Here is a 17457-nt window from a genome sequence, read left to right as displayed (position 1 = left end):
GTTGTAGGAAATCTCAGTTCCTTGACCAACAGCGAGAGAATAGTCGCAGTGAGCAAGAACGAGAGGCATTAGATCGCGTTCGACGTCATATGCAACGAGATGAGCTGGTGTGACATCATCCGTCGACACTCGATTAGGTTCCCTAATTTTCGCAAACAAGTGATAAACATAAAGCACAGAGATGGCAAAAAGCTCGGTACCCTGTCTGTCTTGATATTCTACGGTAATTTGCAACAAATTCATTGTGAGTGCAGTTTACAAGATAATCAACCAAACTTGTAGCACACGTTCCCTCTTCCACTGTTCTTGGTAAGAGAAAGGCGATGGGTGTGTCTTTGTCGACGTGGACAAGCTCGTGCTCCTTCTTCTTTGGTCTAAGCCGGCCTGTTCAAGATCTCATGTGACGCAATCGAACATTTAATAGTATACATCCAAACTAACCATGAGTTAAAACAAATTGCCTGACAAGTAGCCACGCCTTATTGAAGTTTTCTATCAGATTCTCAAATGTCCGTCTTTCTTCATCTGTGTACAGCGTCCATACAAGTACAGTACGGTGACATAACAGCAAAAACCAACTTACAGTCTTCGACAGATTCAAGGAAGTTTCCCACCCGAATAGTTAGTGCTTCGTGCTGTGACATTTTCCTGTCATACTTGTCCAGCATCATCTTTTGCAGTTTGATAATATCAGGAAGATATTGCAACGCTCTCAACTTTGGCTCCTGCGTAGCAAAACTAATGTGCAATACGTCTTGACTATTGAACTATACTATACACAAAATACCTGTCGAAGAAACTCTTTCAAAAGTTGACAATCGCTGTTTCCAGTTGAGCTTGTTTGCTGTTGTAAAGTGTGAGAAAGATGATCGATGCTCACCGTTACACGGTGTCGCCACAAACGAGAGGCCGATTTCGAACCAGCAGGATCTTCTAGTTCGTAAACAAGCCTAAGCAACTTGCTATTCCCTGCGGACCAAATATATAGCAATTTTTCTGAAGTCATGGCACAGGCATTAGTTTACCGTATTTATGATCGTTCATAATTTGTTGGATCCAGTACATCATGCGGCTCTGCATCTCCTTTGATCGAACGTAGCAATATATCACTACTCTATGTGAAATGCTATTTCAACTGTATGCTTGCCTGGAATGTCGGTAATATGTAGCTTCTATTAATACATTCTTCCCACGAATCACGCTCCTGTGCTGTCAACAAGCGACCATCTCCAGTAATACCTAACGCACAAAGTTATAGAAGACTTCCATCATCATCCGTCACTGCATATACCCGTAACCTTCAGCAGCTTGTGGATTGTCAGCAATTCGACTCAGAAACTTATGGCAAACAGTGACGCCGTCTTCAACAGTTCGTCCAATTGATTTAGCAAACAGGCGAGTATCGAGTTCAAAATGAGACCAAAAGAACTCAGCAAGATCGTGCTGATTGACCGCTGCCTTAACAACATGATTAAGGCCGACTAGGAGAGTCTAAACATTAGTTTTTTCATGAGCCTACTTCGTCGAATTTAATTTTTCTATTTCTACCTATTTACCTACAACATATTTACATACTTGATCTTGACTGCAAGACGCCCAGAGAAGTACACCGTGCAAAAGTATGCGCACCAACGCACAAGCTGGAGGTGGCAGACTTCGTTCTGGTGTAGGATCTTGAGACCTCCTGTTGGTTGGGCCAAGAACGTGACCTGTTTGCACTCTAGCATGACTATAGAACAAACAATATCAATCGTGGTCAACGAAGAGCGATTGTTTCTGCATTACTCGGTGGCGTTTGGGTCTTGGGTATTCTTTCCTATCGGTTCTCCACAATCAGGACACCGCAAAAGAACTTCAGGTCTGCCACACTAAATAAAAAGGAATTCGAAAATTCGTGCAATCACACAAATGTCTTGATTGACATACATCGGCAACCAGATAAGGATGCCCATTCTTGCACTCTTAAATGAAAGCAAATTCTGCATGCTAGTCAAGTTCGACAATAGAGTGATATACTGACTTACCATACCACAGTGTACCTTCTACCAATTGCTTGGCCTCTTCAAAATAATTATCCGGCATTGCAGGTAAATACGAACTCTAAATATCATAATAAAATCACCTAATACATACATGTATAAATATCAGGATGTTACATACCGCTAAGTTGTTGGGTTCATTGAGCATCAGACGAAGAGATCGAACAAGTTTTGATTCGTCACCACACAGTACTGTGAGATACACGTGAAGTGCAAGACTGGCAAGACTTCGACTCTCCGCGCTCATCCCGGACGAAACTTGCAACTGTACCAATGGTCTGCCTTGACTATTGTTGACGAGTTCAGCTGCAAATGACCGTGCGTTTATTGGAAGGAACGAAATACGTTGGCAATAATCCTCAATCAACGTCAACGTCTACCGAATCAATAAAACCACAAAAATCATACAAAGTCTAAACATTGCCTGCAAGTGTGATATACTTGTGAAGAAATCTGTTGTTCAACTTGCAACGCTCGACGACAAGTAACTTCTCTATAGATTGCCAGTAACAACGGGATAGAAGGCTTTCGACCGCTTTCGCCTTCCTTCTGTGGCACAACGAATTGCTGCATATTAACTTCAGATATAGGTAATGGTAAATACAGATTGCTCACCGACAATGCCTCCTCGATATGCTTTGTTTCCTTGGAAACAACAGTTTGCGCAACCGCATTTCTAAATCGTTTGTAAGGTTCGTCGAGGACAACGCAGTAATCGAGTAAAACAGGATCGTCCTACGACAAAACAAAGGCTTTAAATGGCAAGACAGCAGAGGTGGTAATAGACAGCAATTTTGCCATACGAAATCCTGTTGCAGCCTGTCCGTTAGCCACACCAAATCCAAATGGCAAATATCCCGCAACTTTCCTAGCACATCTTGCCCTTTCAGCAACATCAACTGTTTCACTAAATATAATGAGAGCTGCGGGTCGGGCAGATCACGGCAGACCGCTTGTACCGTTTCGAGCAAATCTGTGACGGCCCTAAACTCAAACTGACGTGAAACCAAATGCGACGAAGTAACACTTCTTTCAATTAGTCCCAATCTATGTTTCTCATCATCGTCCAAAAGATCTCCAAGAACGTTAGCGGTGACGGTGAAACCAAACCTTGCACTAGCGACTCCTTGCAAGTACTTCAAGGAAGATGGTTCACCTTGCAAATTTCTTGCAGCTGACTTCAATTCCGTTACAGCTGCTTGACAGCGATCCTCGGACTTCGAACCAGCTAACTTATGATGCAAAGAATCCTAGGTAGAAACATGACAACTGATTAATTGGCAAGTCATAGATATGGTCACGCCTACCTCAATACAATGCACAAAGACAACACCCAAGTCTTCCAAGTCGTCAATCCTATCACCTCTCACATACTGACGGGCATTTTCAAACACCATCTCAACGTATTCAAGAGTTAATGGTAAACTTGATATAAACGTATAAACATGGTAACAAAAACAACATCAAATAGTCTCAATCTGTTTACCTGTACTTCAGTAACAGTTGCAAGATAAAAGACCTCACCACTGGACGTGGATCGATTGCGTCTCGTTCAAAAGGTGAAAAGGGACGAGTACCGTTTTCCGGCATTGTCAGCCTCTTTTGCACGACCATCTCCATCAGCATATGCACAAGCTCGGGCTCAGGTGGATCAGTTGTCGTTTCACTAAATGTGTACACAGAGACCAGTTCCATAAAGAATGCGGTACTGCACTGTTTGAACTTCTTGTAATGATCGCTAGCTCGCCTACAGAGAATTCAATAAATGAACACAACTAGATATATCAAATGGACAACATAAACCCACGTGAGAGTTCTGTCTGCAACGGTCTGAAAATCCTCGGGAACTTCTTTGCTGCATAACGGACACTTCAATCCTTTTTTAAGTTGCTCTCCAATGCACGATTTGCAGAAAATATGCTTGCAGGGTAACTTGACGGGGTTTCTGCTCTCCCATTGGTAGAAACAAATTGTGCATTCATCGCCGTTTGGTCTGTTGTGAATTAGATCTGTGTTAACATACGAACAATCATTGACGATATAAACATGAAATTTACCCAAATAGATGAAACGCATAATCTTCAGATGATTGGTTCAGAAATCTCTGAACAACACGGATTGAGTATGCCTTCGTGAAATCAACTTCGATGCTCTTCAAATTCTAAACGGTAAAACGAAAAAATAGATGCGGTTAAAGTTAGTAGGTCCTCCTGGTAACTATGATCTAAAACAGCACATTAGCAACTGTAACCTGATACAAGGTGGATGGTAACGCAACAACGAATGGATTGTTGTGAGTCATTGACTCGGTGTGTTCTAGAAAGAGTCTAACAGCACAATATACCGCCCACGTATTTCTAATAAAAACACCACAAATTATCTATTTTTTCAACATTACAAAACCAACGTCGTTACGGATGTACTTACTTGGCGTCGTCGTGCAGAGCGCTTCTTATGTTACCAGTAAATGGCAACGTCAGCCATGACTCTATGACAGGTTTAACTGCTCGCACTCTCTTTAGCCAGGTACTTCTTTGGGAGGTATTTTGAAGAGCCGCTGTTGGAGACAATTCTTCCAACAGTAAAGGAGCAGCCATAACATCTGTAAGCTAGAGAAACACATAAAATGCTTTGCCAACCATACTTGTCAACAGCACTTTACCACTTCAGTGTCGGGTACTCCTTCCAGTTGATAACAAAGGTTAGCAGCCATGCCAGGGCAATGACGAAAAATATTATTCAAGCACGACAGACGAGTCTTGACGTGCGCATACGCAGCATGAACTGACGGTATCGTCAGATTGCGAAAACCGCTACTTGTCTTCTCTACCTCGTCAACGTCTAGCTCGTCAGACCTTATTTCATTCAATCCACTCATAACTGTTGATTCGACAAGCTAAAACAACGAAATTTCTATCATTGATAACAACAACAAAACTGGAGAGTCAAACACCTTCATTTCTTCTTTCGAAGAGACGTTGTAAACCATGTGAATAAAGTCGTACAGATACCGGCGACCAAGCTCGTCAGCGCAATGACTACTGACTTCACAAATTTTGCGTACTACTGCACCTAGATCGCTGCTATCAAAGAGACGCTGCACAGTTGTAACAATCTTCTCGCATCGGTCAGCTGCAATATCCTTAGCCTTTTTCATCATGCCATCTAATTCCAGCTTGACGACGTACGAGAAAGGAAATTGAGCAGAGAAAAGATGATCGTTCAAGCCCGATGACAGTACACGAACTCGTTGGCTTACTGCCTTTTGAACCGGAGACAAAAAGTCGTAGTCATGACCACTTATCAGTGAACTGTTGAATATACCAAGCCAAAGATCGGTCAACCAACTCCTACTTCCCGCTGCCACCTCTTCCAGCAACTTCAGGTTGTGGTTACGATCGACAAAAGCAATTATTTTCGACAGTACGGGCGTCAGCGTATCGACAATGCGCAACCACAATGCGCGGCGAAAGGTTCCTCCCTTCTGGAGACTGCTGTGACTAAGGGCTTCGTTCCGCACCCACGCAGTCGCTGAAGTCGAGTCCTGGCAACTCTCCTGTTCTTGAAGAAGTCGAATAACTTGATGTTTCAGCTGTCCAAAAAATGGTTCACACGTTGGTACATCTAAACGACTGTCACCAGGCAATAACTGCATAAGAATGTGAATTCGCTTTGAAGTGTTATCAATGGACTCGTCCATGTCGTCTAAAAGACTGACGGCTCCGTGTATGCAAGACCTCAATACTGCCTCCGCATTCAAAACGGGCGACGGTTCGGTCACGGTTTCATTGGGTTCAATGACACCCACGTCTTTAGACATATCGGATCCCAAGTCAACCTCAAAATTGGATACCTGAAATTCCGCCGCGGTTCCTAATAAAGAACTTATTTTCTTGTTTACTAATGAGGTAATAGAGGGAGTGAGAACTTGATTTGCTGGACGTAATTCATCAATATGAACTTCGTCCCACACGCCGCCTTGAAATCCCCTGAAGAAACCTCCCGTGACTCGCGGCAACTGAATGACTAAAACCAAAGGTCGAAAGTAAGCACATTCTCGTTCTGGCGATTGCTCTAATGCTTGTGCAAGGAACGATTCACGCTCTTCCTGCACTAAGTATCGAGCACAAGCCACCAGTTCACTGTTCATATCACCAGCTTCACACTGCACCAATAGAACTCTGCCTTGTGGTGATTCACAGTTATAGAATTCTTTCAATCTTTTCACAAATTGCTGTTCGTTGTCAAACTGCTGTAATGCTATTGAATCAATATCAATAACTAAAGCTTTGCGGAATTCTGTCAGTCCAACTGAGAGAAGACGAGAGTGAGTTGTAACTTGAAGCAAGAGACTCTCTTCTGTACCGCTCTCCACCAGCTTAGCTTTAAGGTAATCTAAAAGACTGGAATGGCGCTGTTGAGAAAAGTATAATTCCCACAAATGACTCGCTTCGCCAGAAAGTTGAGATACGTGCAAACGAGCGACAGCATCGGGAGTTGCGCAGTTGAGAAGAGAATTTACAGCAAGTTCAAAAACATCGGTTTCTTCTCTCGTGTTGCGAAACAAGCTCGATCTTTCGCAGATCAGGTTCCTTCTACAAGCCTGTAGCACCACAGTGGCGGCTGCATCGTCGTTGAAACCGACAAAAGCATCAGCTACTGAAAACTGTGTTTGCCCAGTGTCGTTGGAACGCCAAACGTGTTGTTGTGCATCTACAGACGCAAACAATTTGGCCCACTCATTCACGCGATCGACGATGATTTGCTGTTCAGGCGACAACACAGAATCCATGGCGAGGAAGTGCTTCTCCATTCGGTTGATCAAAGGAATAGGAAACTTGTCGTACACCTCTGTCTGTTCTGCTATCAATATTAATCTGAAATCCTTGTGAACTTGACATTTAACTCTGTGATTACCAAGACCAAGATCAACAAACCTCTGACCACCGTGATACACATAATATTGATTCAACGCATCGTATAAACTCTCATACAACTTGTTCAAGTTGAGAAGAACAACCATCCTACCTGTTGCCATACACACTTTGATGCGATTGATCGTACGGCATACGTGCGTATATTCTTGATCTTTTGGAAAACTGCTACCGAAAATAATGACAGGGTCATCGTCGTTTAAAATCCGTTGACGAATGATGTTGAGAGCTGCATAATTTTTTGTCAACATCAGCAGATACCGACTTTCCCCAAGATTGGTTACACTCTGTTTTTGCAAATTAGCCTGAATGAGACCGACGGCACTATTATCCAATTGCTCTTCATTCTCAGATCTTAGATTGTCCGCAGCACCTGAGCAACAACGACGGAATACGGTGATTATTTCATCGTCACTTTGGCCGCCAAAATTCCTTCTCACTGCATGTTCTAGTTGATTCCAGGTGGGAGACTGTTTGCTCGCGCGACAGAGTGAAAACAACATTTTGACGAGACTATAGAAATCTCGAAGTCCAAAGAACTCGCGCTTTTGTGTTCTATAAATTTCTTTGTAAGAACTGGCTAGACCATCAAATAAGAAAGATAACAAAATTTGTATATGACGGTCTGAGCTGCATATACCTTGCGCACTCACAATCAGTTCACTGTCATCAGGCACCTCTCTATTGACGAGTATACCTCTATTCATTTTGGCCGGATCTAAAGCCCAGTTCGATAATCCAACGAAAGAAACTCGATTGGATCGACAGTTCGTTGCTTCTTCGAAGTCATCCGCACCCGCGGTACCGTCATCCAAGAGTGGATGCAGCGCCTTGAGAGGAAGACGCGGCGAGTCCTCTGCCAGTCCGACTTCGTCCAGAACAACGCACGACACAAACTTCTCAATGTCGCGTTCTTTCTGCGCTCGTTGACATTGCTGGAACACTCCAATTATACCGTCAGCAGTTGAGAGAGGACTACATTGATAAGACACCATATGACATTGTTTGAGAGCTTGAAACAGAGTAGAACTCGACAACTGTCCTTTCATAGAATTCTTGACAACATCCTTGGCGAGTGACTTTGAGCTTCCCGGTTTTCCAACCAGAAACAAAGGAATACGAAGATCGATGCAAACAATCATCATAAAAACGTTCTCACTGAGAGCATGGTTCCTTGCTATTTGAGGAGGAAGTTCTAATTCGTCGAGAAAGACTTGTTGACAGTTCTTAATTTCCCTCTCGATCTGTTCGACTCCACCTGGAACATTGCACGGAGGTCTAAAATGAGGAGTAATATACACAAGAAAAGGTCGTCGCTCTCGAAGTCTGGCTTGATAGCAAACTCCTAGGGCAAAAATAAAGGAACGCGTTAGATATTCAAGTTGTGGTAGCTGTCTGTTTGCTGGTAGCTGAGAAGAGTATTCGTCGTGTTTGACTGCCATCCTATGTTCTAGTTGTCTACGCAATTTGTAGAACCAAACCATCACCATCATGGCTCTTTCTACGTCTCTAAGACTAACGAAACTGCACTCGTCATCTTGTTTCCTCATGTAACTTTGTGCAGCTGCAAGTACTTCAGTAACGACTTCTATCAAATTGAGAACATTCGGAACTGACTCTCTGATGGCCACATGACGACTGACAATCTGCTTGACGTAGAGCCTTTCTATGTCAGGATTCAGCTGACCAAAATCCCATACAAGTGCTTTCATACTTTCTGGTAGGTCGTGCACGCGATATACTAAACGACGCAAAGGAATGTGTCCAAGTTTGTCTTCCGTTTCGTCTGCGGTTACGTGGTAACCGAGGCCAGCAGACTCTAGACGCTCAATCATTTCTTTCGTGTGCTTTCTGTAAGGATTACAAGCAGCGATGACTTGAAGAGATGATCCCAGTCCTTCCACTTTCCTTCCATTTACACGTTTATCACACATCAACTCCTTAATCAGTCCCAGTGCATCCGTAGTATTTGCCTCGTCAAGGAAAAGTACAGTTTGAATTGTAAATCCCGGATAACCTCTTCTATTGTTACGAGCAACACGTTCGGCTTCATACACTTTTGCAATTATGTCGCCTCTGGTAACACCTCCGTGAACTTTCATTAATATCATGTTTCTTGCCTTTGTCAAGTTAGACTGTAAAGAACACATGTAACGAATCAATCTTGTTTTGCCACAACCGGTCTCTCCCATTATAATGACGGGAATGCCACAACGAAAGCGCATTTGTATAGCCAATATCTTCTTCACATTATCCATTGTCAGTTCGTAAGTCTCATCCGGGTCGTACACATTCCCTACTCCCATGACAGCACATAGCACCTCCAGCTTACGAACTTTTGACCAATTATCGTAGTTTTCTTGCAGACGAAATCCTTGCGTGTAAAGAGCTGTACTTAAATCCCTTGACATGATTGAGTCTAAAACTTGACCATTTCGCGGGTCCATCAGTCGTCCATCTCGAGTAATCTGAACTTCTACAAACGTAACCGAATGTCTGTCTTCGTTGAAGAACATATAAGGATGAGAAGAATGCTCCCAACGTCGACGTAAGACCATCAATTCAACTTGACTTGCAGTGGATTCATCAAAGGACTGCGTTGCAAAGTCTCTCGACATAAGAATCATAAATTTGATAACAAATTGCTTAAAACCAGGTAAATCGTTGCCATAAGCCTCGGGATTGCAAAAATCGTTTTTCTCACAATCCCGAAGTTGACTGCTGAGAAAGTTAATGAAATGTTTAAGTTGACTCCAAGTTGGATTATCGAGTCCGCAATTGGACAACAATGTCTGCAAGCACGTTAGATGAGTTCCCTCTATGTTAGACGCACGAAAAGTGAAAGGATCAAGATTGTCATTTCTGTTGTACCTTTCGAGATATTGAAATGCTCTCTGAACATTAGAATTTCGAAATTCAGCTTCGTCCATATCCGGATCACCTACATTTGGAGTTACTCCACCAGCCAAAAACCGCTTTGCTTCCTCGGGTGAGTTGCAGCTAACAGATGGTAACCAATCACATATAGAAATACTTGCCTGCAGTTTAGAACTTCTAACTCTACGTGTCATACCGGATGATGCAACTCCACTTTGATTTTGAGCAATCATTGCTACAGTCGACGTTATCTCTAAAACATATAAATCGTCTGGACTCCGTCTCCAAACGTGTCCTTCGGTGTCAGAAATTTCTCCCAGTATCAACAGCCTAAACAGGAAAGTGTCCAACCCTTTGACTACCGAAGGAGAAACGTCGACGTGAATGAGTCGCGCCAAAGGTGCGTCAGAGGAAGGAGACATCGGCAGCAAAATTTCCAAAACCGTGTTTGTGTTCACTTCGGTATCATGCAACGGAATCACGACATGAAGAGGCTGATTTGAAGTGTTTCCAAAACCAGTTCTCGCAAAGCGGTTTTGAGGAAGATCGCTCAACTTGTGTGCGATGTGATCTATGAAAAACGATTTACCATCACCTGCTCGACTTGACATTACTACCCTTACAGAACTGTTTTGGTGATCTAATGACGCTGCAGGAAAGAGTTGTCCGCCCAAGCCTTGACGGCTAGAAGGAATTGTGTAGAACTTGCTTTTAAGATAAGACTGAATTTCTGATAACGATGGGAGAGGAACATTGGCTCTTCTGTAAGAATCAAGAGCATCGACCATGTACGATTTATCTTCATTTTCAGCTGAGCAAATGACCACAAACTTATAGGCAACATAACGCACATTGTTGTGAAAATTCTGCGTCAGCCTATAAAACTCCTCCCAAGACTTCCTACTGACTTCGTAGTTCAGACTATCTGCCCTAGCGAGGCAAAAAAGGCGTCTATGATTGGGATCTAGCAACGCCCTACGCCAAAACAAACAGATTTCTTCTACACTGGTGGTAGGAGAGCAGATAAGAACTTCCTGAGCTGAAGGAAGAACCAAACGGAAGTCGCGCATATATAAGCTCAAGATTCCTCGTAGTAAATCATTCTGAGGAACGATAACGAGATTAGGCTCTCCACTGCGAAATTGATCCGCAGGAAACGATCGCTCTGGCCAATTGGGAAAAGAAGAGGCCAAATACTCCAATACTTTCCCAAGCATTTCTAATGACAAGTAAACCGATTTGTCCGTGTACTCTCTTCTATCATCTGAATTTACTTGCGTCTGTTGCAGAGAAGAATAAGAATCCACAACAAAATTTCTTCCTGGCGATTGAGATGAAATCTGATAGCCTACATGATCGACGCAATAGGAGACCGCCCTGTATAAATCCCAATTGTTTGCATTGAGTGCAGCAATAGCAGATTCCCGCGAAAAGCCCATCTCTGTAATATGCCCGATGTCAGACTCATTCAGTAATGGCTTAGCTATGTCACCCAAGCCTCTAGACCGTTGGCCAAAAAATTTCTGAGCTTTCTTTATGGCATCTTGTACTGTATAAATAGAGCACTTAGGATTGACAGCACCGAGAAGTGCCAACATTTCCCCACGACGAACGTCGCCATCGCCACTGACATTCGATTCACCCAAATATTGACGCAGAAGCAATAATTGAGGAGTAGTAAAATAATTGAGGCAATAATAATGAGAACGAAATATTTCCACTTCTTGCTGCCAGTTGGCAAGATGCATCGACAAATTGTCTAAGTCATGCTTTAAACCATCAAGTAAAGATTTTAATTCACCTTCCTGTACTTTGCTGGCCACTCCTTGTGTGTCGACAGTAGATGAAATCTTTTTGCAACGATATTTTCGATTCCAGGATAAATAGCGGTCGTGACCAGCCTTTCGCATCTTGATAAAGACTTTGGCTATTGACATAACAAGTTCTAAAACCTAAGCAACACAATAGTCATTCACACATTAAGAAGCAGAATATAAAGTGTACCGTCTTACATCAACAAATGCATCGACATCGTCGGTTCGTGTCTTGTTCTTACGTCCTGATATCAGCATCAGTTTGCTTTGCAAATCCAGCAGATCATTAAGACGATACTCTTTTCCGGAGCATGCTGTCTCGTTCCCCTCCGCTACAATCTGCAGCTTAACGCAATCTTCTGCTGTCAGACTGGAGTGAAACTGGTGACCTTTTGTGTCGAGACAACCAACATGATACAAACCACGCGAATTGATCATGTCCAGTTGAGAGAAAGAAGACACCTCTACTGAGCTCAAAGAATCTCGCGTTGTTTTAAACTCTTCCAAACACCTCTCACTAGATGTCTATACATAAGAACATAAACTAAAAAACGAGTAACGCAAAGCTATCCATGCCACTTTACCCATTTCTGTCTTAAATCCTCGTCACAACGGAAAGACGTTAGCACTCTAGAGCAACATCTTTCGAACTCTTTAAATGTCGTGTTATCATCTACTTCAAAAAGAAACGGTGCGAATCCAGCACAAGCAGCATGTAAATGTGTCACTTTCACAGTTTCATAATCTCCTTCTTCTGCCGATTTAGTGCCTGCTAGTTCAACGAAAGTCTCGAGCTCTTTCCATTCTACATCAACACAGCGCAGCTTGTATACTTCTACAACAAGTCAAATAACGTTGCTTACTCTTGATGTCCAGTCTGAGCCATTGAACTAAATTTGGAGCCGCAGTGAAAGATTTCAAACACGCAATATCTTCACTGTCCAACAAATCCAGAAAATCGCCAGCAGATAGCAAGTCATCTGTCAGCATTCGTATCGGTTGCTTGCGAAAATTCGGCGAGTTCTGCAAAATAAAAGGTATGCTGATGCAGTGAAAAATGCTTAGAAGTAAGCACGCTAACCTGCGTGCAAATATAATCAATCTCTCTAAACTCTTGAGACATTTGTAATGCAGCCATCACTTGCTTCAAAGTTTGTGCTGCTTCAATAACACTTGTTAGTTTGCTGTATCGTTCTATTTGTTTTCTACGTTGTTGCTTCCATTTGGCGTTCTCTTGCCGTCCGCAAAAATCACCTATAGAACTCAGTTCCTGATCAAGATTAATAGTTTCGGTCTCTGGGCTACCAAACACAATTGAAACTCGCTCTAGTGGCATACTTCCACTCACAACTTCATCGCAAATGCTTTGCCATTGGTGGGCAACCGGTTTGCATATCATCTCTGCAATATCCGCTAGAGTAAGAGGTGGCTGCTTGTCGCTGCGTGATCGAGCAACTTCCCTCCCCACTTTATTCCAGATCAGTTTGAAGATACAACTATTGCGCGCTTTCCAGGTAAGCTCAACATACTGTCGGTAACTTGAAGGTAACGAAAAACAAGACAGAACTGCAGACTGACTAGTGTCTTGTGGTGCAAGATTTCGTATTTCTATATTGGAAGTGTCGGCCCTAATGTTATGAGCCAATTGCTTCAGGTCTTCAGAAGAGCTGAAGAGCTTACAAACACCTACAAAATTCTCCAGCAAACGCTTTTCGCTCTCGTAAGAACCAAATTGTCTCATACATTCAGCCAGATACGTTTGGGTATCAGAGAATATCATATGACTGCTTTGGTGATTGTCCCGTGTCTTGCACAAATCGAAAAAGGGACCGGAATGCTCATGTAGATAAACAAGCTCCCATACTCTTACAGAACCGTCTTTCAATGCAGTTACTAAGTTCACCAACAGTGATTCAGCCTTTGAGATGAGTTCTCCGCTTTCTCCCAGTAGCACTTTTGAATTACAATTTTTGCCTACATGTATGTATGTATATATATATATATATATATATATATATATATATATATATATATATATATATATATATATATATATATGAAACAAAATTTGTTATGCATTTCAAACACAAAATGCACCGAGAAATATATACCCGTAAGACGAAAAAACGTAGTCCACAGTGGCCAAGACAGCAGATGCTCAATCCAAACTTTCTTCCTTGTTGGAACAAGAGGATTTGATTTAGGGCAGGTTTTTATCAAAATCAACTTCAACATGTTGCTGGAGTGGTCGCGTTGATTTGATCTTTCTATTAAAGTTGTCATTAGACTATCGACTGCTTTCCCTTGATTTCCTCCTTTCTATATATCATAACAATAACAATACCTCTACAGTCAATAGTCCTTAACACATGTACAGTGGCAACGATCACACCTTTAGCAGTCGGTCTACTGTTTTTTCTGATATTTCTTGAAATGCTTGATCGATGACCGTATGCAATCCAGAATCAAATAACTGACAAACCGCTTCAACTAATATTGCTTCGTCGATCTACATGTACAGAAAACACTTGTTAAAACAGTTTCTAAGTCATGTGCCGAAACCAAACCTGTTGAAACCGACGACTTAATTTCTGCTGTACCAAACCACACCATATCTGCTGCAATACGTCAGATAGCGCGTCACACTGAAGAACGGCATCCCACATCTGTCGTCCAACAACGAGTTAGATAAATACACAAATATAGTAAAGTTTATTGAGTGCATGCGGGACCTCTAGTTCTTTTCCCAGAGACATAACATCTTTCGGGCGATAATGAGTTTGATCCATCCACGTAGAAACTACTTTAAATGTTTCGTCGAGCTGTTTCTGAGAAAACAAGTCATCGCGGTCTGGGCTGTTTCGATCACGACCTTCCTTAAGCTCATCGCAGTGAGATTGTGTAATTTCTATAGTGTGAGAGCATACCGCCATTTGACGTACAAAACAGAATACTAAGTCTTTGCACAGATTCAATAGTTCAAAACGGTCCATAGCTCTCCATGTCGTTACTATCGCACGAATGAGATGAACTGAAGCTATTACTCCAGATTCATTTTGTGCCTTGCAGAAAGGCAAATCCGTGTTCCTACAAAGAGAAAATCAATTATCGTACAATGTACTTTGAGACCATCCTACGTTTCCGAAAGTTCCGTTTCAGAAGCCTTGGCAAGAAGGGATGTAAGAAACTTATTCAAACGATCAGCCTATATGCAAAACAAATAAGAGTTACGTGAAAATGCAGCCATCTTCATCCTCTGCCAAACCGTACCGTTCCTCTATCCATAAAGCCTCTTTTGGACATTTTCTGTAACTTATCTTCCAGACTTTTGACAAACACCGAAGGATGAGCAACATCAGAAGGGATAGCCTCAGGCAATTCTTCCAGCTTTAAACAAAACAAGAACGCACGTCCTGTTAGCTTGTCAGCAGTAAAAAGAGGCTTCAAATCTTTAACAAGATTGAATAGAGACCTAAGTCAGTTAAAATAACACTTACGTTAAACAAAGGCAAGAAGTCGCGCACAAACATAGAGAAAAATGTATTGAACACCAACCCTGATGGTGTTTGTTTGAGAAATACGCCTATTTCATTCTTGATCCCTTCCAGTCCCCACCATCGCAATGATTTTTCATCTGTCTTTCCAGGGTTGTGAAACGGTTTTATGTCACCATTCAAGAAGTGCAAAAGCGGTAGGGCAAAGAGCCACTCAGCAAGCTTTGAAACGGTACATGCCATTGCAATGATATGTCTAACGCTGTCAGCAGCTGTTCTATTAAAACCAACCATGGTATCACTACACCTGCCACAATCTCACAATACAGGTACCTACTTTCTGTCGCCAAACAGTTTCACCAACTCATCGTAGTCAGGGCAACTTCGGGACGCTGCATCCGAATGGATCAAAAGTGATTTCAGTAAAGCAGTATGCTCATCTTTCTGCAATTTTAAGTTATACTTGCTCACAAGAACAGAAATCGCTACAGCCGATGTAAGCCTATCCATCGCAGTTGCCTTGGGGGACTCTTTGATAAAACATTGCAGTTCAGGTCTAATATGCTTCTTAATTGCCTGTATTTACAATGATATAGCTCAGATATGAATAAGACATTGATTCCCACAAACCAATAAAAAAGAACCTGATTAACATCTTGGTCAGTAAGATCACCAGGACGGAAACTGCCCAAATGCCGCTCTGATTGATTTTCCTCGCATAAGGGAACAGTCACTATTGATGCCACTATTGCAATGAACTCTGCTATGGCAGCGTCAGCGGTCAGTCGTTGATCAGATATTTGAGCAGATTGACTACAAAACCCAGACCATCTTGGCAACATAGCTTCCAGTGCCAATAACCTATTCTCTCTGAAGTCAATACTTCCGAAAAACACACCAGGCTCCTTACATATGACGTCATCGTACTTCCGAAACACTCCTACACAGCACATGCATACAAATCACCCAACATACACTTGCCATTGATATTAGCATCAGTATGTGCCTTGGTCGGACACACTACGTAGTTGTAAAGTATTATAGTCCTATTAACCTGAAGTTCGTCCTTTCAAATCTTCAGGAATAATTAGAACCCTGTTTACGATACCACGGTAACGTGCACTTGTAACGAATTCGTATTCTGGCTTAGCTGATTTCTTCTTCTTGTCGTGTATTGGAATAACGACGTACTTGTATGAAATAGGTTTTAGCGTGCAATCAGTTGGTATGATGCAACGTCCTCTCATCCTTATATGCTTCGTTTTTCCAACATACCTATAGAAGACGAGTAGATATAGTGTTGCATAGATATACACAGCTACTAATATTAATATATCAAAAATATATTGCACTAACTCAAGAGGTTTCATGTCTACACAATTCCAATTCCAATCTCCTAATTCACGAGTTCCAAAGCGAATATGAACTGATTTGTCTTGCTGGTTTAGATCAAGCTTCCATTGGTGATGAATGACAACATGAAACTCTACGTCAACTCCAGCACAATCGTGCAAACGACCTGGAGGCGGACTGGAAGACTTCACTTCTTCTGTCCTCGGAACATCGTTTGTCCGAGAATCAGAACTTCAACAGGGAGTAATGAAACAGCAAACAATAATCAAAATCATGCAAATTTGCAACACAGTTCATAATATATACCTTTTGCTTCCAGATTCATAACTAGCCTTGCTGTCGGAAATCTCACCTGCAGTCTAATAACAAGAAAACAGCAAATCGTTATTATTACTATTATTATAACCACTTGCACAACGCATAACGCAGCTGCAGTACTTATAGCGCCGTGTTTCACTAGCGCTTTAACCGGTTAAAAGAGAACTCTCACCAAAATCAAACATTTCTCAGATGAAAGCTGTGACTTCATGACAGAACCTTTGCACCCGCTTACTGCAGGCGTTTACAGCAACGAAGAAATAAAGCATTGAAATTACCTGTGTGGGCGTGTTTATTACCTGTATGTGCGATCAGAGTAATTCTGATTGCTGTTTAATAAGCAAGGAAGACCGATACCTGTGCACTTTTCAAGGTAAGGATTGTGAGACTTAACGGTGCCAAGATTAATTGACTAAAGCAAACTGGCAACCCACAACCAACACACAAGTATCGACTATGTCAATACAACTATGAAGCCTCAAAGGCGATCCTTCTTAAATTAGTTCGTAGATGACGTTTTGCTGAATTTTGGGTGCGTTAGGAGCACTTGGTACCGTTAATATCCATAAAAGTCTGATATGTCTGTCTGTCTGTCTGTCTGTCTGTCTGTCTGTCTGTAACATCAATC

The 17457-nt window shown here is 42.1% G+C and overlaps 1 protein-coding gene across 1 annotated transcript in view; it reads right to left on the bottom strand.

The window, feature by feature from the left end:
• LOC134184689 (E3 ubiquitin-protein ligase rnf213-alpha-like) overlaps positions 1-16528 on the bottom strand; it is a 19988-nt gene extending 3460 nt beyond the window's left edge. Inside the window, exons 1-39 of the mRNA XM_062652434.1 lie at positions 16515-16528; positions 16213-16433; positions 15803-16098; positions 15496-15734; positions 15220-15435; positions 14935-15136; positions 14802-14869; positions 14397-14751; positions 14232-14330; positions 14057-14173; positions 13776-13983; positions 12746-13557; positions 12528-12687; positions 12249-12469; positions 11863-12189; positions 4993-11802; positions 4702-4935; positions 4467-4648; positions 4291-4396; positions 4097-4200; positions 3847-4032; positions 3526-3786; positions 3347-3464; positions 2843-3289; positions 2655-2774; positions 2481-2588; positions 2161-2415; positions 2025-2100; positions 1927-1961; positions 1786-1868; positions 1576-1729; positions 1299-1491; positions 1148-1239; positions 1026-1083; positions 788-969; positions 584-725; positions 442-525; positions 201-384; positions 1-142 (exon numbers count right to left, since the gene is read on the bottom strand). The exon at positions 1-142 is cut by the window's left edge and continues 66 nt beyond it. Coding sequence (XP_062508418.1) covers positions 1-142; positions 201-384; positions 442-525; positions 584-725; positions 788-969; positions 1026-1083; positions 1148-1239; positions 1299-1491; positions 1576-1729; positions 1786-1868; positions 1927-1961; positions 2025-2100; positions 2161-2415; positions 2481-2588; positions 2655-2774; positions 2843-3289; positions 3347-3464; positions 3526-3786; positions 3847-4032; positions 4097-4200; positions 4291-4396; positions 4467-4648; positions 4702-4935; positions 4993-11802; positions 11863-12189; positions 12249-12469; positions 12528-12687; positions 12746-13557; positions 13776-13983; positions 14057-14173; positions 14232-14330; positions 14397-14751; positions 14802-14869; positions 14935-15136; positions 15220-15435; positions 15496-15734; positions 15803-16098; positions 16213-16433; positions 16515-16528 — 13911 coding nt within the window. The remainder of the gene's footprint in view (positions 143-200; positions 385-441; positions 526-583; positions 726-787; positions 970-1025; positions 1084-1147; positions 1240-1298; positions 1492-1575; positions 1730-1785; positions 1869-1926; positions 1962-2024; positions 2101-2160; positions 2416-2480; positions 2589-2654; positions 2775-2842; positions 3290-3346; positions 3465-3525; positions 3787-3846; positions 4033-4096; positions 4201-4290; positions 4397-4466; positions 4649-4701; positions 4936-4992; positions 11803-11862; positions 12190-12248; positions 12470-12527; positions 12688-12745; positions 13558-13775; positions 13984-14056; positions 14174-14231; positions 14331-14396; positions 14752-14801; positions 14870-14934; positions 15137-15219; positions 15436-15495; positions 15735-15802; positions 16099-16212; positions 16434-16514) is intronic.
• Positions 16529-17457: the final 929 nt, after the last annotated feature.

This window comes from Corticium candelabrum, chromosome 9 (genome assembly GCF_963422355.1).
Source record: "Corticium candelabrum chromosome 9, ooCorCand1.1, whole genome shotgun sequence".
Taxonomy (NCBI): Eukaryota; Metazoa; Porifera; class Homoscleromorpha; order Homosclerophorida; family Plakinidae; genus Corticium; species Corticium candelabrum.
Note: the sequence above shows the minus strand (reverse complement) of the source record. Positions and strands in the feature narration are given on the sequence as shown.